The sequence below is a fragment of the Microtus ochrogaster genome, chromosome 21 (assembly GCF_000317375.1).
Source record: "Microtus ochrogaster isolate Prairie Vole_2 chromosome 21, MicOch1.0, whole genome shotgun sequence".
Classification (NCBI taxonomy): domain Eukaryota; kingdom Metazoa; phylum Chordata; class Mammalia; order Rodentia; family Cricetidae; genus Microtus; species Microtus ochrogaster.
Window position 1 is genome coordinate 8325847 of NC_022022.1, and position 22526 is coordinate 8348372.

The 22526-nt window shown below is 37.5% G+C and overlaps 1 protein-coding gene across 1 annotated transcript in view; it reads right to left on the bottom strand.

Moving 5' to 3' along the window:
- The window catches only part of Man1a2 (mannosidase alpha class 1A member 2), a 123482-nt gene that overhangs the window by 29994 nt on the left and 70962 nt on the right, over window positions 1-22526 (bottom strand). The window contains exons 8-10 of the mRNA XM_005357099.3: window positions 20789-20882; window positions 6190-6305; window positions 2043-2262 (exon numbers count right to left, since the gene is read on the bottom strand). Of these exons, the coding sequence (XP_005357156.1) occupies window positions 2043-2262; window positions 6190-6305; window positions 20789-20882 (430 nt within the window). The remainder of the gene's footprint in view (window positions 1-2042; window positions 2263-6189; window positions 6306-20788; window positions 20883-22526) is intronic.

Genomic DNA, 22526 nt, shown 5'->3' on the forward strand with positions numbered 1-22526 from the left:
GAGGGAGGAAGGGAGGGAGGGAGGGAGGGACGAACCTTATGGGGTTATGGGGAAGAGGAACCCTTAAGCCCATGTATGCATGCATCTAGCTTGTTTTCTTCTTTTATATAATCCAGGGTTCAAAGCCAGGAAACGGTGCTTCCAACTTTTAGAATAGGTCAAGACAATCTTCCAAAGACATGCCTACAGGCCAACCTAATCTAGACAAGTCTTCATTGAGACTTTCTCCCCAGGTTATTCTAGATTGTGTCAAACTGATAATTAAAACTAACCACTAACCAACAGGTGGTTCCTCAAAAAATTAAAAGCAGAACAACTGTATGAGCCAGCTCTACCCCTCCTGGTATACCAAAAGGATTCTATATCGTACTACAGGATATTTATACATCCATGTTCACTGCTGTCCTCTCACAAGCATAGGGAACTGGAACTAGCTGCGATGTCCACCAACAGCTGAAAGGGAAATAAAATGTGGCACAGATGCACAATAGAACTTTACTCAGCTGTTAACTACATTTTAAGTGTATAACTCACACTCCATATTATCATTGTTATAATTTAATTTGTAAATCAGGTCACTAACGGTCTTAATACCATCATTAAACTGCATTGGAATAACATGTTAATATTCTTTTGAGCTACATTTTTTTTTTTAAAAAAAGTAAAACCACTTATTTGGATAATTAGAGAATTAAAGGGTCAATTTCACCTTAAATTCCACTCCTTACTATATAAAAATAACTCAACAGACTATGAACAAGGACAAAATTCAAGCCTACAATATGTGTGTCATGGTACTTAATGACAAATTAACTCTGAAACAGAAATTCATTTACTATAGAAAAGCAACGATTCAACTTCTAAAACCACAAAGAGGCATTACAAGTTTGTAGGATTCCAGGTCACTAATTATTTCACATAGGAAAACGTGTTTGTAACCTCTCTGGAGGCAGAGGCAAGAGGATTTCTGTGAGTTCAAGGCCAAAGCTACAGAAAAACCCTGTCTCAGGGGAAAAAAAAAATGAGAAACATGTTTGGAAAGCCAAACTAAACTGCAAGTCTCACCCAGTGCTCTGCAGCCCCCCGCCCTTTCACTACTGTACCCATAAAAAGCCCTTCTACATAGTGAACAGCCATCCGTGAATGTATACAGTATCTGTGTTTTGAATCAGTTTTTGTCAACAATAAAAACCATCTTGACTTCTAAAACACAGAAGATCAAAAGATACTATATATTTTCCCAAAGCAATGCAGGAGAATTTTCTTTCTTTCTTTTTATTTATTTTTTTTTTCGAGACAGGGTTTCTCCGTAGCTTTTTGGTTCCTGTCCTGGAACGAGCTCTTGTAGACCAGGCTGGCCTCGAACTCACAGAGATCCGCCTGCCTCTGTCTCACGAGTGCTGGGATTAAAGGCGTGCGCCACCACTGCCCGGCTGGAGGATTTTCTTAAGCAAACATAAATATTACTAGTGAACCAAGACAAACTGTCTGACAGTCAAACAATAACTGGACTTTGGAGGTGATGAGGAATCTATTTTGGTTCCTTTTATTTTCTATTTAATTTTTTTCCCCAAGACAGGGTTTCTCTGTAGCTTTGGAGACTGTCCGGGAACTAGCTCCTGTAGGCCAGGCTGGTCTTGAACTAACAAAGATCACCTGCCTCTGCCTCCTGAGTGCTGGGATTAAAGGCGTGCATTACCACCATCCAGCTTCCTTTTATTTTCTTAAGAGTAGAGGCACAGTAATAAAAACTAACAGTTTTGGATTTTATTAGAAAAATATCTTTTGTGCTTACAACAATTAGTTTCTAAATATTAAAGAATAAAACAAACAAAAATCTCCCAAGAATTCAGAAATTTTAAAAATGAAACCTATTCCTGGAATTAAAACAAAAGTTGAGAAAAATTATCTGCTATTTTAGTGTGCAGTATTTTGAAGTGAACAGTACAAGTATACTACATTTTCCTTCTAATTTCTGGAAACATGTTTAACTGAGGTTATTTTAGACTAAGTTACTAAAATAGCCTTATTAATACTCTTACCAGTTCTGTCATATGACTCATGACATGTTCGTGCAATTTCTGCCCCTAGTTCTAGATAGTGGCCAGCTTTGTCCTTCCTGGAACCATCTGCTCCAAGTGCAAACATTCCCCCAGCAAAGCAGGCCAAGTGCCCCATCTTCCTTTCCAAGTGTCCATTCTTCCATTCTCCAATGAAGACAAGACCTCCTCGGGATTTCTTGATAAGATGTTTTTCTATAGCCTTCGAGAAAAAGATAAACAATTTACACACAGACTGTTCTGCTTAGCTTTAACTGTCAACTTGACATAACCTAGAGTCACCAAAGGGGATAGTCTTAGTGAGGAAGCATCCAGGTTGGTCTGAGGCCATGTCTCGTCTATGCCTATGGGGGACCTTTTCACAGGCTGGCCCTGGATTGTGGAAGAGAGAAGAGAGCTGGCTGAGCAAAAGCACACAGGCATTAGGAAGGGCCCACTTTGCTCTTGGCAGTATACTTTAGGTTCCTGCCCATACACAACAAAGGGCTGTAACATAGGATTATAAGTCAAATAAATCTCCTCCTCCCTGTGTTATTTTTGGTAGGATAATGTCACAGCAACAGAAATGAAACTAGAACACAAACTTCGAGTGTCTGGGCAGTGTCTGGACTTTTTGGCCAACACGAAGTCTTGGTATTATGATACTTTATAAAGGAGTAACTTTCACAAACTGCAACCCAGTTTGTAAGTAAAATTTTAATGAGTTATCAAAGCATATAAAACCTGAAACAACATCCTAATCACGACTGTAATCAAAACAGGAGAGGAGAGATATGTATGGCCTTTGAGTGCTTTTCTGTGTGATATTACTTATATAGCTTGTCTTCCTGAGGTAAATGAGAGTCATAATAATTAATCAACAGAGGTCATCCTAAGAAGTTATAATCCAAAAGGTTCTATCAATTCATTTTCTATTCCAAACAACAAAAACCGAACAGAAGATCGAATAAGTTAAGATAAAATAAGGTTTTAGTAAATAGTTAAAATTGTTAATTTTTCATGTAGCTATGCCACTTAGCAAAGTAATTTTAAAAAGCATAATATACCTTGCACATGGAAAAGCTTTCAAAACTGGTTGAAACTTAATATATACATCCCTTAACTCCTTAGAAAACTGGTTTCTCAAAGTCAGGTCATTTGATTTGGATGTTTTGTCACGGATAAAAGGAGATAATCTCAAAATCAGGATACTCTCCTAGAATGTCAGTTTTACTAAAGAGATAATGGGGATAGCAAAGAAAATATTTTACACTAAACTTAAATACAAGAAAAGTAGAGTATAACAATCACATTTCATTTTAATAATGAGAATTTTATGAGCAATTGCTCCCCTAGACCATGTCCTTAGACTGTTAAGAGGGTCAAGCTTTTCTTTCTGAAAAAAGATATGTACTTCTTCAAGGATTAATTTACATTTTGGTTTTAGGCTGTTTTCTGACATGTTCAATAACATGCAGCTCTGGAAAAAATACACCTTATATTCTCTGTAATGACAATGTATTTTACAGAAATGTAGGGATTATGCCTTCATTACTGTATGTTCCAGAAAGCCTGTTATAATGTTCCACATACTCAATAAATAATTTTATAAATGATGGTGCTCTTAGATAATTAGATCTGGTTGATAAACACAATGATAAGAAGCTGATAATCAAATGATATGGATGACCACTAGATTGCAAGGGTTTTTTTTGTTGTTATTTTTTAACCATGATATTCCCAAATGTATATATTTAAAAGATCAGTCTTTTGAATGGAGAGGCTAAGATTCTCATCTTTACGAGTCAAGTGATATTAACACAGCTTTAACACACACAATAATTGCCTAAAGAGTTGGCTGTAATTTTTTTTTTTTTTTGCTTGCTTGCTTTTGAGACATGGTCTTATGAAGCATAGGCTAGCCTCAAACTCATAGACATCTTCCTGCCTCTGCCTCCACCTGGGAACTGGGGTTAAGAGTGTATACCACCATATTTGGAGAGTTTTAACTTTTTGCACAATGTTTACATTGTTTTTGTCATTTCTGGTCTTTACAACACAAATCTTACTATGCTATAAGACAGCCAAACATGCTTATGAACTTACTAGGACTAAAGGAAGGGCAGGTGAAGACAGGGCTTTGCATCCTTAACTACCTTCAGGGTGACTGAGATCGACTTTACTGCACTCTTCTCTCTAAAGAATATAACAATGTCTTACATAAAATGCTAACCGTTGAATGGCAGTTAGGGATAATTATATCACGTTTACACATTTCCACTAGTATTACAATAGTTGCCTGGATGCCAAAGGGCCTTTAAAATGTATATTTAATACACTATCTTAAAAAATGAAGAGACTGAATGTAAATTGGATCTAAAATCTATAACAACACTAAGATGAAGAAACCAGGATTACAGGAATCTGTAGAAGAGAGAAGAGCAGGATGGGAATGGAAGCATTTTAAATATAATATCTGAGAAGTGACATAGAACTCAGATTGCAATCTTAAAACACTCAGCCAATCCTATTTCTTCTATGAATTCAATGTTATTTTACAGTTCAAAACACTCTCTTAATAGGAGTATTGCTGAAGATAACAAAGCGCAAAAATTGTATAGATGAGATCATATTTTGAAATAAAATTTGATCAATTATTATTTAAAAAATAGTAAGAACCCATTCTAAATGTAAAAACTAATAAAAATAAGATGGAGAAAACAAATACATAAAGTTTTGTACATATAGTATATGGTAATGGAAAATACTTTTATATTTTAAGATTAAATTCCAAAACAATCATACCTATTACAAGTAATGAGTATATAAAACATAAACTATTTTAAAAGTGATAATTGAAAATAATAAAAATATTTTTTTCTTTTGAAAATAAAAGTAAAAAACCATTTTAGGTTAAGAATATAAGAAAAAATAAAAATGATTTAATATGTGATAAATGTGCAAAAATACATTCATTCAAGTGTCTACAGTATCTATTATATTTGGGCTATTTGTACTGGGTACAGACACTGACAAATTACTCTCTATTCTTTAAGAAGATGGGAAAACTGATTAAGAGCTATTTTCAAACATCACTATGATTCTAAAATAGTTTAGAAAATTCTTAGATCATAACTTTTCTAGGCTTAAATTTTCACAGAGAAAATAAAATTTTGCAGTTTTCCAAATTTAAGGTTCCAAAGAAAATTTTAGAAATCGCATGTTTAATTTAAACTTTAACTCAGTTTATTAGTTAACATACCCCTTATCAAATGTGAAGGGCTGGTGAACAAGGCACTGTGCATCACGGTTCACCCCCATACTAGAGCACACTCAAAACAAAGGCAGGAAATCAGCTGCCAACAAAGTAAAGGATGTAAAATGGGTAATAAAGATCTTTGGTTTGATCTTTAAACTTACAAAACTACAATGCTGAAAATAGATCACTATATCAGAAGAACTGTGTTATATTAAAATCATCAAAAATATTCAGATTTCCAATAGATCAGAAAGTCAGTAACTTATTAAAATGATTAAAATTTCTCTATCTTATAATTTTTTTGTAAAATTTCGTAGAACTAACTCCAGGCTTTTAAGCTGTCATAGATTTACCAAACAATATAAAGAGTGATGAAGAGGACAGGCTCAGTTCCAGACTCTCAGCTCTGGGATCCTCACCAAGGCACTTGAGCACTGTGTCTTAAGTGATGACAATAACCAAATGAAGTCATCTATGTAAGTGGGTCAGAACAATGCCTGGCACAGGGAAACACCACACAAGTGGGCACCATCACAAGTCTTTACTCAAAGACTCTCACCGTATAGAGAGATATATCTCTATATCTCTTAAGCCATCACTTTAAAGAAGAAACGTTCGCAGGTAAGGATAAAGTCAGTAGTTTTACTAACTGTAATTAAACAATGTTTTATATATACACTCACTACACTCTTCAATTTTCATTAAAATGTCACAAATAAGAATTAAAGTAAATATATTCTATTAAAATACTAACAAACTTTGGTGAATGAACATGTTTATGTATATTACATATATTTTCTAAATGCCTACAATAAAACCATTAATTTGTTCATCATTATGTAATATTCAATACATATAGTCACTATCTGAAAATATTCAAGCAATAATCACCTCAACAGCATCATCATACATCCTTCTTGCCTCATGGTCTGTCTTATCTGACATCAGCCATGCTTTCAGTAAGTATTCATAAAAACTATCTCCCAAACCACCAACCGATGTGTGATCTGTAGCAAAAGAGAAAAGAGGACATGGGTGGGAGAAAGGGAAGATAAAGACAATTAAAATGATATTTTTCAATAATATTTAACAGATTAATTTAACTATTTAACAGATTAATTAATCATACTGCCATGCCTATTTTCAACATATTCTACTTAGTCAAGTAGAAGCACATTAGGCTTCCCTATATATGTGTCTAATTTTCTAGGAAATCTTTTTCTCCTTTGTAAGTGATATTTTAAATTATACAGTTTATACACTGTTTCCCTGCCCCAGACTTCTGTAGAAAATAATTATCTTTTATACAATAATGACTTTAAATACACAGCCATCATTAAATGACACTTTTATTTGCTACTAAACAAAAGACACTCACTCCTAAACATCTATACAACAACATGTAGTGGAAAGTCCTGTTTGGAAAGTAAGAATCACTTTGCAATATATTTTCTAATTATAATTAGCTTTTGAGTTCTGTCATTGATATTTTTCACATATTAGTACACATTGCTTTTTCATAGGTATATTCTTACCTATCACTCACACTTTTAAACTAGAGTACCAAGGCAAACACACTGTGATACCTCACTTTTTTCGTAAATGTACAGTTTTGCTGTACATTGTGGGATTTTAATCACAAAAATCCCATTGTCCCTGTACATAAAGAAAAACACACCACCATGTATAAACTTTCAGCCAGTCAGACAGTATACCACAGGAAGGGGAGGATGCTAGTCAGAAGCTTATAAGGAAAACTTGAAATTTGGCTTCAGGAAATGGCATGCTAGAATTTATCTTTTCAGATCATAGAATATACCTGTGAACTATTAACGATACAAAACTGTAAGTAAAGCAGAAGAGAATATAAAGAACACTTCTGGATTTCTTAGGCAGATGCACTTAAATACAAAATGAAAGAGTCATAAAGGAAGTTTTAATTTCCTAGGACACAAACTCAACTCAAGAGAAATAAACCTGAAAGGAAGACACTGAGTAGAATGTAGCCGCAGCATGCACGGCATGGAAACAGGGCAATCCCTACGTAAAGACCTCCGGCAAAAAAAATAAGGCAAACGAAAGAAGAACTCAAAAATTAACAAAAGAAACAAGACTCAGTCACTACCTAAGAAAACACACTCAACTCCAGCATCCAGAGAAAAGCCAAGTAAAATAACAAGATTCCACTACTATCTAGCAAGTCCCCAAGCATATGTTTAGATTTTATTACATTATTTGTATATAAATGAACATATATACCACAGTATGTGATTATGGGGTGATTCTCTCCTTACACCAATGGGTCAATCAAGATCAATCTTCAGGATTCACAGCAAGTGCCCTTAGCCGCTGAGCCATCTTGACAGCCCAGTAAGTGAGTGAGTGAAAGACAAAGAGAAGCGGGGGTGGGGGGAGAAAGAGAGTCATCTATCTATCTATCTATCTATCTATCTATCTATCTATCTATCTATCTACCTACCTACCTACCTACCTACCTACCTACCTACCTACCTTCCATTCATCCGTGTTGCTAACGATTGAACCCGGGACCTTCAATATACTGGGTAAACATTCTACCACTGTACTATATTCTCAGCTGTCTCAAGCACTTTAAAAGGCACATTATCCAATGCTTACAATATAATTCATAACTGTTAGGACTGGAGGTAGATACCAAAACGTAATATATGACTCTAGTTCTGGAATTTCTCTATAATATGACATAAAAAGCATAAATACAGGTGTTAAAACTAAAAATCCATTATAGAATTGTTTGCACTTATAGAAAGTTAAATATAGCCTGAACTATCTAGGGAAGTTGATAAAGAAAATGAGTATAAATATAGTACAGTACAGTACATGATAATTAAAAAGAACCACATGTCTGTAATCTCACACTGAAGGGTATCTATTTTTACACTGCTAAGTGTGAAAAAGGAGCAGGCTCAGAATAATATTTATAGTCTGACATTGCTAAAAATTATATATTAAAGAATGTTAGGGTACAAAGTCTTTGAAAAGAATTACTAACAATGATTATCTCTGGGCAAAGGCTTTGAGTTTTAACTTCATATCTATAAACATACTACCTGAGCACATGTAATTTCATGTAACTCAAAATCAACTTCTACTGTAGAAAACAAATGGGTGGAAGGGCTATCATTTACACCGTAAGCAATACATTGAATGCTCCTATACTTCACATATACCTTAAACGCCATTTTATTTCACTGTTTTTCCTGAACTCATAAGCAAATGTGTTGATAATTTTTAGCACAATGTACACCACTAAAACCACACAGTTAAATACAGAACTTTACAGCAGCCTAACAGAGTTCACATCAGTCCCTAATGAGAACCACTTCTCTGATCTCTAGAGCTACACTTTCTAAGTTCTTGAATATAAAATGTCCATCACCTTTAACTAAGATCTATTAACTTAATGCTGCTAAGAACTGTTCTCTTGCTTTCTACCTAAATATGTAAAGGAAAGTTCCTTTGCTTGAGAGTCTTAAAGTTAACTGAGTATCATAGAAGATGGTTGGAGGAAAAGACAGGCTTATAAAATGATAGCTCACTCAATTTTACACTGAATACATCTGCGACTACATTTTTAATAGGTAACAATATAGAACATGTATGCCCACATTTAAGAATCTTATGGTGGTCAAACAATGATGGGCTATATGGTAAATTATACTTTTTTTGCTAAAAAACCCCTAACAATATTTTATGATCACAAAAGCCGTAACAGTCTAAGAATATAAATACTTAAACAATACAGAAATGAATGAGTGGAGAGAAGAGTTGCAATGGATGTGCACAATGGGCACTGTTTAGTACAAAGCGTAGACACAGCCGTGCTCCATCTGGCGAGGAGCTATTCTGAAACAAATGGGTCAAAACACAGGCACAATACTGCTATCAATTTTATAGTCACAATTTTGCAGTTATGTCAGAATTTCTTTTTTTATAAAAGATTTATTTATTATGTACACAGTGTTCTGCCTGTATTTTTGCCTGCTTGCCCGAAGAGAGCACTAGATCTCCTTATAGATGGTTGTGAGTCACCATGTGGATGCTGCGAATTTAACTCAGGACCTATGGAAGAGCAGCCAGTGCTCTTAATGTCTGAGCCATCTCTCCAGCCCCTATGTCAGAATTTCTTTGATTCGTACAGAACTGCTGCATCTTCCCTCTCCCTCATCTTGTCTCACACTCCACCAAAAAACTTAAGTATCATGAGGTTTATCTGCTTAATTGTTGCTTTCTTCCACAGCTCTTGGTTTTCTTTTGATTTTCTGGTCACCGTCCTAGTGTTTATCTTCTTTAGTGTTCATTACTGTCTAGCTTCTCAACAATGGCATATATCATTGCCCTTCCAGCCTGATCAGCTCTAGGCACTGTTACATGGACGGGGCCTGCTTGTTGGGTTTTCTGTCCCACCTAGTACCCCACAGCCAGCAAGCCCCAAAGTAAAGATCACACAGAGATCTCCATAAGTTATAAAACTGATTGGCCCATTAGCTCGGGATACTTATTAGCTCTTGTAGCTTATATTAACCCCTTATTCTGATCTATTTTTGTCATATGGCTCAGTACCTTTTTCAGCTGGCAGGTCACATCCTGCTTCCTCGGTGGTCTGCGCAGGACTGGGAGGAATCAACTTTCTCCTTCCCAGAATTCTGTTCTCATTGCATCATTTTTACTTTCTGTCTGGTTTTCCCGCCTATACTTCCTGCCTGGCCAATCAGCATTTATTTAAGACATGACTGACAGAATACATACAATTCTCCCACACCAAGGCACCCTCCATAGCTGTGACTGACTGGAAGATCTCTTTTTTCTTGCTCTCCATAGTTAGACCTATTATATCTTCAATCCTACATCTTAGTCTACATAGGATTTTCTGAAGAACATTCTTAAATAAACTCCTAGAAACAGTATGCCACACAAAACACCTTGCTGTCTGGAATGCTTTCACTATATTCCCAGTACATTTTATAGTATATGAGTGTTAAGTTCAAAGACAGAAGCAATTTCCCCTCCGTGTCCTGAAAGTGCCACCCTCCTATACAAAACCTGTCGCCATTTTGCAGCTTCAGTGTATTCCCATTTTCTCACATTCAACTTCACTTTTCAAATTTTAGTCTTCATTTTAACACTAGCTACAATTAAGTATCACACCCTGGTATTCCAGGCACTATTCAAACTAAAGATTGGTTATTTTCCAGTTCTGGGATAATTATTTTCCGTTATTCTCAGCGATTATCTCCACTCTCCACAGTTCTCTCTCACATTAGCCAGGTCCAGGTAAAGTTTAAGGCCAAGGAGTTCTATGGTGATTTGCTACTTAGCAGCAGACAACTAGTATTTTGTCTTTGGGGGCTAAAGGCCACATAGGAGGTTACTTTTCGTGCCATAATGGTATAGGTCACTGAAAAAGAGTTGTGTAGCCTTGGCTGTCCTTGAACTGGCTTTGTAGACCAGGCTGGCCTCAAACTCAGAGATCCTCCTGCCTCTGCCTATCATCTTCTTCATGACTACTTGATTAGTGTTCTTTCCTGGACCTAAAGCAGAGTTCTGAAACCTAAGTCCCCATTGTTCTACCTATCTCCCCCAACAGCCAGGGAGAAAATAGAGAAAACTGAAGGCAGGAAGAAAACAAGCCCTTCATTTTCTGCACTCTTCCTATCCTTTCAACTACTAAGAGGACGGAGCACCTCTTCGCTACAGCAGTCCTCTGGTCGGAACCCTGACCTCTGCAGCCTCTTCCCATGAGGGATCGCCCTTCTTATTTATAACTTTTACCCTCCAATTGTGCCAGCCTCTTAGCATTTGATACACATGGATTTCTTAAAATAATTTAACCATCTTTCTTGACTATTACACTCCTGTGTGCTACCTATTAGGTGTGCTCACTAAAAGGGGAAAATTCTGAGTGTTGCCAACTTTCCAATTGCAGTGGAGTGATAAACGGTGTTCCTCACTGAATCTAGGAATACTAAAGGAAATGGCTGAAAGGGAAGGGATTACAACTAGTATGCTGAATTTTGGGATGCTATTTACATATCTTAATGGAGCTAACAAAAAATGCAATCAGGTAACAGGAAATCCAGGGAAAAGCTAAAAGTTTATCTCAGGCATACCTACTAACAGACACTGCTACTATGGAGATAATACGAACATTTAAAGAATAGGGGACAGGAGAGAAGGTCACAACAGACATTGCAGATCAGCAAGCACAAGCAAAAAAAAAAAAATGAGGCATGGTGTAATGTCCTGGAAGGTGGCACACACAGAACAGTAAGAGCATGACCTCTGCAGCTATCAGTCTGCTTTGCTAGCCCCGCTTTGCTCTGTGCTCACTACCTGCATCACCTTGTGTAAAGGACATGATTTTCTCTGCACTTTATTTTCTCCACCAACAGACAGGAAAAGAAAAACAGCATCTACCTCATGAGTTTATCTAAGTTGCAGATCAATCGATGAATCAGCATAGACTATTCAGAATGAGCTGTTCATTAGGCAAACATGAGAGAGGCAAGTCTGAAAGTGAGATGATAACTAAAATTTCTCTTCACTCTCTCACTATACATTTGTTGAATGGCCTCAATGTACCAAGCCTTGTCCTAGGCACTGGGGATAAACAGCGAATAAAACTTACAAAACACTCTGCCTTATGGATCTTGTATTATGTTGAGATATAAAAAAATAAGTAAGATAAAAGAGCAAACGATAAGGACTACTATGTATCAGATACTATTTCAAGTACTTTATACATAATAAGCCAATTCATCCTTACAATAATACCATAAAGTGTATTACACTGCTACTGTCCACATTGTACAGAGGAGGAAACTCAGATGCAAAGTAGTTAAGTAATCAATCAGGTTACAAAGCTAGAATGTAGCAGACATGAGTCAAACCCAGCTATTCTGCTCAAATTCTGTGTTCTCAGTAATTATCCAGGAACAAAGGAGTGTACAACCTATGGATCTGGTAGTCAGGCTAAGAGTAACATTTTAGATGAGGTAAGCAGGAAAGACTCTTATCTCTAAGGTAACTTAAATAAAACCATCTGTAGAAAGTTGTTGTAATAAGATTGGCGGGCTGGGCTGCGTCCGCCACCCAGCTAGCTTTACCCGAAATAATTACAAGGAAACTGTATTCTTTTAAACACTGCCTGGCCCATTAGTTCCAGTTTCTTATTGGTTAGCTCTTACATATCGATCTAACCCATTTCTAAGAATTTGTGTAGCTCCACGAGCTGGCTTACCAGGAAAGATCTTAACCTGTGTCTGTCTGGGGTGGGAGAATCATGGCGACTCTCTGATTCAGCTTCTTTCTCCCAGCATTCTGTTCTGTTTTCTCCGCCTACCTAAGGGTTGGCCTATCAAATGGGTCTAGGCAGTTTCTTTATTAATAAGAAATCACTCCCACATCAGAAAGTGAGAGGGTGAACCATATGAGTATCTCTGGGAAGATTGGTCTAAGCACAAGTGGTAGGAACAATGGCTCCGTGATAAAAACTTGCTTGCTAGACTCAAGAACCAAAGGGAGTTGTCAATGAAGGTAGACCACAAAAAATAGGAGAGAGGTCAAAGAAGGCTATAAGGACTTTAGCTTATACTCTGGATAGTAATAAATAAAGTCACCATAGAATCATACAATGTAGCACAATTTATAAAATAAAAAATTACTGGCTCTTATTTTAGAATAGATTGAAGGCAGTCTCAGGAAGACCAATTAGGAGTTGCTGTTAGTTTATCATCACTATTACCAATACTTAAAGAAACAGCTTTAAAGGAAGACTTATTTTTACAGTGTCAGAGGTTACAGCTCATGGTCACTGACTCCACAGTTTCTGTACTGTGGCGAGAAGACCAGGGCAGGAAGCCTGTAGCTGAACCCTACTGCTGACCTCATGGCAGTCAGAGAAGAAAATGGGGCCAGACACAGGGTAGATCTTTCCAAGGAATGCCTGCTGTGATCTCCTCCTTCCAATTAAGTCCTGTGCCTACTTCTGTCCACCTCCCAGTAATGCTACTGTCTACACAAGGGCTTTATCAATAAGATAGGTCAGAGCCCTTGGGATACACTCTTTTCACACAAACACATTTGCTGGTAACCAAGACTTTAACATAGGAGTCATTTTAAAGAGCATTGTTTGTAACTAATCCATAAAAAGTACGGTCATGAAAATATAAATAAAAGGGAGTAACTCAGCTCAGGGTAAACAGTACCTAGATTCCAGGTACATTTCAAAAGTAAACAGAAAATAATTCGCTGAAGAACTGGAGGTTGGGTGTAAGACAATGAAATAAAAAATAGCACTAAGATTTATGGTATAAATAAGAATAGAAAAGTCATTAACTGAAACCAAAGAACTAAAAAAACACCTGGTGACATCAAGAACTATAAAGAACTGGGTTATGATATTCACGTACACTTGAAGTGGTTATTGGATATTTCACTAACAACTGGAGGTCAAGGATAACAGAAGACTGGCACTCTAAATCTGAGATTTGTCAGTGTTATGTGGCAATTTCCTCACAAACAAAACCGTCTTATTTTGGGAGGAGTTAAAACAAAGGATATTCTAAAAGGAGGTGAAATATTCCATCCTATAGAAAAGCTCCTTAATAAGCTCAGGAAGTAAACAACTTACAGATTTCAGGAAGTCCCTAAAACTGACCAGATTTATTAGCACTCTCATTCTCCAAGCATGTATAAGCAGGAAGAACTGCTGAGAGACACTCTCAGACAAGCTGAATTTCTTAGAAGAGGTTCAGGCTGGGCCACCTAGAAGAAACAGAGACCGGCGAAGCTCCCTAGAAGCAGGCAAGCAGTGTAGCACAAATAATAAAAACCCAGAGACAGATACTGGGGTTCAACCTGAAGACCAAAAAAGCAAAGTGACCAGCCACTAGCTTTTACTTATACCTCAGACGGAAACTGATGATCCTGCCTCCACGAATCCTCAGACTGATACTGAGAGTTGTCTCCTCCTGGTTTATATTCTTCTCTAGTGTTGGGATTAAAGGCAGGCACCACCGCTGCCTGGCCTCTATGCCTCACTAGTGTGGGTGGTGGGATTAAAGCTGTATATCACCACTGCCTGGCCTGTATGCCTGGTTACTGTGGTTGTTTCGCATTCTGATCCTCAGGCAAGTTTTATTTATCAAAATACAAATAATATACTACTCTAAAGCAGAGCTGCCTGGAGAAAGCAGAGATGCTTGGAAGAGGGTCAGACCACCTGTGTTGCCTCAATGAAAAAGTCTCCAAGCTTTTGAGTTACCTGCAAGTTGTAAGATACCCTTGAAGTTCCCATGAGTTCTTACCATGCTGCAGTAGGCTTTTGGTGATGCAGCTGTCTTTGAGTCATTTCTGCCCCTCACCCATTTTTCTCTAGGTAATCACAATAAAATTCACTGATTCTCCAAGTTCAACTTCAGTGATATCCTTATTTTAGTCTGTCCTTGGTCCCCTACCTAGGGTAAGATAGTATTTATCTCCTCAGAAATAGTGTCACCCAACAGTCAGAACGTAGATGGTATTTCATACCACAGCACTGTGAAGACGGCAAAGAAAATCAGGGATAAAGAGCAAATTCATAAAGACTGAGTACAACTAGAAAGCAAGTTTTTCAAGAAAATAAGCAGATGCTGAGGATCTCAGTTTTCCCAGCAACTATGACCATTGTGATGAAATTCAAAATTTTTCTAAGACATCATATATCTGGATAGTGTACTCAACAGTTCAAAACAGAACGTACCTTTCTTTCAATTTCAGTTCTGATTACCATTATCAGTGTGGGTGTGAGGTTATGGTATGAACATATGACTGAGGACAAGCTCCAGGAGCTGGTTCTCTCCTTTCACAGTGAGTTCTAGGGACTGAACTCAGGCAGTCAAAGAAATGTACTGAAGACAAATTCAAGAAAACAATATTTTGGTGAAAAATAACACTGTGGAATGGTAATGTATCACAGTACAAAGTTACAAAGGAGTACACTTCAGAGCTAGTGTTGCCATCAGGAAAGATTTAGTAATGGTAAAGAAGTAGTAAAGTGGAAAACAAGTAAGCTCCGCATCACGGCAGGCAGTGAGAGGCTTTGTCTGTTATTGTTTTTCCATTTTTAAAATTTTATTTTATGTGTATGGGTGTTTTGTCTGCATTTGTGTCTATGAACCACATGCGTACAGTTCCTGCAGAGTTCAGAAGGTGTTAGATCTCCTGGGACATGAGTTACAAATGGATGTGAGCATCCATGTGGTTGCTGGGAATTGAACCCAGGCCCTCTGGATGAGTACCCAGTGCTCTTAACCACTAAGCCATCACTCCAGCCCCAGTAACTATTTTAAAGTAATATTCTTTTTTTAAAAAAAGGCTTTTGCACTTTGGCATCATGTGCCAATTTCTGGATTTGTTATAGATAAAAGAAAGGATTACCAAGGGAGGGAAATCTAAGAACTCACAAATAGTATTAAAGGAAATGAAACAGAAGGGAGAGGATGCAAGTCTTTATTTAGCTCTATGGGACAGGAAATGTGGTTTTCTGTCTGAACTCCTGTCAGGGTTTACTGATGTAACAAATTACTTAATTCATGGGAAATGGTCTCAGTCTTCTTACAGGTCCACTCAAGTTCTCCCAGGTACAGCCAGGGAGAAAAGTGTAGGAGCTGAAGATTCAAGGTCTACCTAAGATCTAAAAGTATAACATCACTTAATGGTCTGGCTTCTTGACTTGAAGCACTGACTTGGGACTGCCTAGGTGGCAGATCTGATGAAGCACGCACTACAAGAGTCTTCTGATACCTGGAAACTGAGGATGAATTTTAAAGCACACCAGTGGCTTACACAACCATCTCAGCCGGCCTGGCAGTCTGGGGGAGGGGGATGTTCCTAACAGAAGCTCTTTCTAGAAGCAGCTCCAACCAGAATTCTAGAATACAAACTAGTGTGAAGCATTTTCAAATATAGTGCCCCACAAATATGACCCACCTGTGCTTCAGACTGAAGACCTCTCCAGGAGAAAGAGTAGAGGCACAGGAATTCAACCCCTTATTGAAACTGTTATGCAAAAAGCCAGGGTTTGTATTGTAACTGCAAACGTTATACCCATTCTAATCTTTCCACGATTTTAGGGTTAGTAATATAAAACTTAATGAACTGGTAGTGACTAGTCTCCTAGATTGGTTTCACTTGAAATCATTAAATGCCCTAGGCTAATCATTGTACTTTAAAAATGAGAGAACTGAAATAAAAAGGGAAGAGAACCAATGATTTGCCTATAAATTTAGGTTCCTTGCGATATTCTTTTAAATCTGTAGCCAAGTCCTTATCCTGAGAATAATTACTAGCAATTACTCTCTGATTGCTATGTGCATATCAGACATTATCATCACTCTAATTATAATACAGTTAGCCAAAGCTGAATGGTTAACTTTCAGTTCAATTAAATGTTTGTTTTGCAGCCTATTTATAGATATGACAGATGCATACTGCTCAAAGATAATTATGGAATTTGATACTTTCCAGAGCTGATATAAAACATACAAAAACACAAGAAAGAACAAATCAGACAATTTAGTAGGGAATGCAGCTGCTAGCGAAATATGAGGCCAGTTTGCTAAGGTTTTAAAATCTGTCTGCCAAAACACCCAGTGAACAGTGCTTTCTGTAGCATTCTCAAAATTAATAACTGCTGACGATGAATATATTGTAAAGTAATTTCAATTTATTTTGTGGAGAAAAACAGTGGCAAATGAGTTCTCTTTTTGTTAGGGCTTTTACTGTGGTGATCTATGCGTGACACAAACGGTGCCACTGGCACCACTGGAAGTGTGCTAGTCAGTGATTTTTGCTGCGGCCAATGGGTGACATGAGCACTACCTGTTCCTGAAACTGCATCACCAGGCACTGAAAACCCTGCAAACTACTCTCCATTCTCTTCATCCACTGTATTGAGCTGTCATGTAAAACCTCTTTTGGTTGAACTACGGCAATTCTAGGAACTACAGGAATATGGCAATTAGGAGTAAAGGAACCTGTTTCTCTAGATTCTCAACTGCCCTCCCTGTGGACCTGGTAATGGCCAGTCAGGAGAAGTACTTAGAGATCGCCTAACCTTTAACTGACTGCTCACTGGTTACTACCAGCAACAGCCAACTGCAAACCAAAAAAAGAAAGAAAGAAAGAAAGAAAGAAAGAAAGAAAGAAAGAAAGAAAGAAAGAAAGAAAGAAAGGAAAAAAAAGACAGAAACTTTCCAACCCCTGCACTTGCCCTCTACCCCAGCTTCTAAGCAGACAAGGCTCTGATTCTCAGAGACACCTTATCTCACCACCCTCCCCCCACTCCCTGCAAAAATATAAAATAAGGGCCTGGACCATCTTCAAGTAGTTCCTTCTCTTGTCTTTTTCCTTTTCCTTCAATTTGGTTTTGTTTTGAGACATGGTTTCACATAAAGCCCAGACTGTACTAAGACTCACTCTGTAGCTCAGGCTAGTTTGAAACTCAAAGTCCTCCTGCCTCTGCTCCTGGACTGCTGGGTTACAGATGTAATCTAGTTCTACTTCTCTGTCACTAAAGCTTCTGCTTGCCTCCACCTACATTCTATCTCTATGAATCTGAGACTGACATAAGTGCAAACACACACACACATATTGATATGATATATGTGAGTTTATGTTGTGTGGTTGTCTCTGTTCATTTAGCATAATGTTTTCAATGGGGTCACATATATTGTAGCATGTATCATTCCTTTTTAAAAATTACTGAGTAATAATATTCACTGTATGCTTATACCATATTTTGTTTATTCATTTACTATTAAGCCACTTGGATTACACCCATTTTCTGCTTCTGTAAAAAAAAATGTAAAGCTAGGACTAATAAAGAAAAGAGGTTTATTTAGTTCACAATTTTAGAGATTCAAGATCATGGTGTCAGCATCTATTCAGCTTTGGTGAAGGCAATCTGACTATAGCACAACTTAGGAAGCAATCCTTCTGGGAGCTGGTAGATGGGGGCGGGTTTACTCTGCAACAACCCATCCTCATAAAAGCTACCTCCTCTACACGACCTGGAGACAGGGATCCAACCACTCAATGACCTTGTGCCCGTGTACCACTGAAAGTGTTCCAGTCAATGACAGTAGTTACACCCACTACCCATCCCTGGAAGCTTTTCACTTTCTAAATGCTCCACTATATCACCTTTGTGCCAGAGCCTCCAGCAACTGAACCTCTAGCAGAGCACAGCTCCTGGCTCTAGGAACACTTGAACATAAGCACCTGAGTTTATTTTCAGTGCATTTGGTGGCTACTCATTAGGGTATTCGGACTGCCTTTTTGGAAACTGCCCCGGTTTTACCCTGGCTGCAAGGTTTTCTGTTCCCACCAGAAACAACAAGTGCTCTAATTTCTCCACATTTGCCAAGGCTTACTTCTGAATACAGCCACCACAGAAGCTGTGAAATGGCAGGTATCTCATAAAGACACAAACAGTTTTCATTTACTTCTTTCCCATCTGCATATCTTCTTGGGAAAAATAACTATCCAAATCACTTGGTCTATTTTTCAATTATGTTGCCTTCTTATTGACCTGTAGGAGTTAATATATTATAGAAACATATCCCCACTATATATGTTACTCTTGTTTGGTAGGTTATCTCTAAATCACAATAGAGTCCTTCAATGCACAAAAGTTTTAATTTCTATTTAAGTCTAACTTACTTTCCTATGGTTATCTAGTACTGGTATCATATTGAGGAATCTATAGGCCCGGATATTCATCTAAGGGTATTGTAGTTCAGGCTCTTAAATTTGGTTGTATTTTTAAAATCCATTTTAAAATCAGTTTCATAAATGATACAAGAGTTTTTCAAGTGCTTATCAAGTTTTTTTCTTTATCACTTATTAAAGAAAAAGCATGTCGGTATTATAGTGGTAAGCACAGATGCTTCTCTAAAAGAACCTTTTACTGTCAAGTTCCTAAACCAATGCAATTTCTGTTTTCTTCCAGAAATTACTGAAGACACCACACTCTTCAAAGGACTTAAAGGAATCAAGCAGGAACCAACGGGGAAGCCTCCTCCCTGGGGAATGGCTCTCACAGCATTGGGCAGTGGTAGAGAAACAACTGGCAGTTCTACCCAGCTGTAAGGTCAATGAACCACACAATGACCGAACCCACAAGAGAGCCACAATGGTATGAAGGCGGGACTTTGACCTTGGGAATAACCAGAGAGCTGTCTAATTGGACATAAAGCTTACTCAACAGGAAGGAATTCATGTCTGGTACTGTAATTCTACAATCTGATTCACTGAAATTACTAAGTAGGCATCCAATCCAGTCACTCATATATAGCATTAAGAAAACTACATTTTGTTTTATAAACACAGGTCTCAACATTTTGCTTTTTCAAAAATATCCTTTCAGTATGAACATTAGCTCTTCTATTTTCTTCAAAGTAAAGAGAACGGAGAAGGGAAAATACATGACCAGGGTCCATAAGCAATTTCCTGAAAAGGAGCCTGAAGACAATCCATGGCAAACATCTTCCAGCTCCGGTATTCAGACTCACATGGTTTCCACTGGCAGAGCTAGCAGTGCTTCCAGTACTTAAAATTAAATGATCGTTACCTTTGTCTCTCATTTACTACTTCATTGCACTATTATTATTTGCAAAGTTACCCCAGACACTGACTTATAAGGGACAAAGTTTTTACTTGTATTTATTTTGGTTTCTTTACTTTAAGAAAATAGCATTTATAAAACTTTAATTACTAAAATTTTAAGTTCAACATTTCCGCATGAACATTTACTGTTTAAGATTCAAAACCTTCAAAGATGAATTCTAAAGCCCCGATACTATTAACCTCTACAAGCAAAACCTTTCTCCAGCAGGCAGAGCAGGCATTTCTGCCAGTTTCATATAACAAGTACACTTCTTTGTTACATTTGCCACATTATAGTCCAATCACTTTGTGTTTCTATCTACCCTGCTAGCTTGGGAACTCCCCCAAAGCAGACCAAACACTCATTCTTTTTCTATCTTTAGTCTCATACAATAACTACTGTGTGATACCTTTTTCTTAAATGAACAAACAGGCCTAGTCTATCCAATGGCAACTGTCCTCTTTTCCAGTAATTTAAATAGCTACATCTATTCTGAACTCCTCATAGTGTTCTTACTTGTAAGATTAATTACTACGTAATATCCATCATAACTTATTTCAGCAAAGTACTTACAATACATAAAAGAAAATATCCTTGTGAGACACTTTACCAATGCTTCCTTTTTACAAATAAAAACTCAAGTAGCTTCAAAGGATCAGAAACTAAGGGACGGAAGCAGCACTGGTAGGATTGGGCCTGGACTAGGGGTTTGAATTCCACATGGTGCACCTTTCACCACATCAAGCAAAGACTTTTCAAACAACCTTTCAACAAGTCAGCAATTGCGCTAGAAATACTTACACTGACCCCAGCGCCCTGTACGTGGGTTTAAATAATTTGGATAAAGACCATTTGGGCGTTCCATTTTCTGGAGTAGTTTCCGAATGTGCATGACCTAATCAAAATGAAATAAGAATGTAATTAAGAGAAACAGATGTCATCAAGGCTTTCTATTAGCCTATGCTCTGTGATTTTTCTATCATATGGAACCTACACCCACCTTCTACCTTGACATGTGTGGTGGACAGGAGGGTTTCTGTTTCTTAAACAATTCATTGGTTTTATTAGAGGACATATTATTATTATTATTATTTAAAAAACCAAACAATAATAAAAGTAACTCTTAAATAATTCATTAGTTTTATTAGATGACACATCAGTATTTAAAAACCAAACAATAGGCTGGGTGGTGGTGGCGCACACCTTTAATCCCAGCACTCAGGAGGCAGAGGCAGGCAGATCTCTGTGAGATCAAGGCCAATCTGGTCTACAAGAGCTAGTTCTAGGACAGGCTCCAAAGCTACAGAGAAACCCTGTCTCAAAAAACAAAAAAACAAAAAACAAACAATAAAAGTAATGAAATAAAAAAGCTCACAAAATATTTTACATTCTCAGTCTATTATACAGACATGACCATGAGAAACATCAATTTTATGTAAAGTCTTAGAGATCTCCCTGAAGTTAAGGGAGGAAAAAGAATAACAAACTATACTTGGAAGCTGATGGTTTTCCCAAAGGCTGCCTTCAAGCTGTCTGCAGGCCAGTCAGATCTGACAGGCACTCTCAGGCGTGGGGAGCAGCCAGTGCAGCAGGAAAGGTATTCAACTTCTTGTATTCTTAGTTTTTTGAAAAGTTATTGATACCTAAAGTTTTGATCACCCAAATTTTGAGTAAGTAACGTAGCCATGCTGCCTTACATATGACTGATGACCAGGACAGTATAAGTGACTTAGAATACATTTTTTTTTTTAAATTTATTTATTATGTATACAATGTTCTGTCTGTGTGTATGTCTGCGGGCCAGAAGAGGGCACCAGACCTCATTATAGATGGTTGTGAGCCACCACGTGGTTGCCAGGAATTGAACTCAGGACCTTTGGAAGAGCAGGCAATGCTCTTAACCACTGAGCCATCTCTCCAGCCCCCTAGAATACATTCTTTCTCACAAGTGTGTATATATACTTTTAACTTTCTGAACTTGAGAACATCAATAGTTTTACCACAAAGCTTCTCATCATGTTCTCTTTAGCTGGCTTTGGCATGGTACTGAGGAACTCAAGAATGCTTTCATATACAATGTCACCATCACGCACAAGTGCTTTTAGACACTTCTAAATGATGTTAGGAAAGATGAGAAACTTGCTTTTTGACATCTGAAATGATGGATAATATTAACTCTGTGTTTCTCAGTGCACTATTTCAAGCTCACTGTTTTTAGTTCCTCTGTCTTCTAAGTCCCTCCCTCCATATTTCAAGCCCCATCTTTCCTGTGTTGCTTCCACTTTGGTCTTCTCTTGGGTGGAAATGCTTTCTTCAGCTCTGGCACTGATATCACATCTTACTCTACCATTTTATCTCATTTCTATTCTTATTCTACACAGGCTGGGGCATGAGGGAATTCATGCTTTTCTTATGGTGATATCTGGTCAGGATTTTTATCTATTTATTGTTTTGGTCTACTGTTTATCACATTCCATGGCCTTCCCCTTTTGTTCTGATAAATCTTTTATAAATTCTGTACTTATGCCTTTTACAAGAA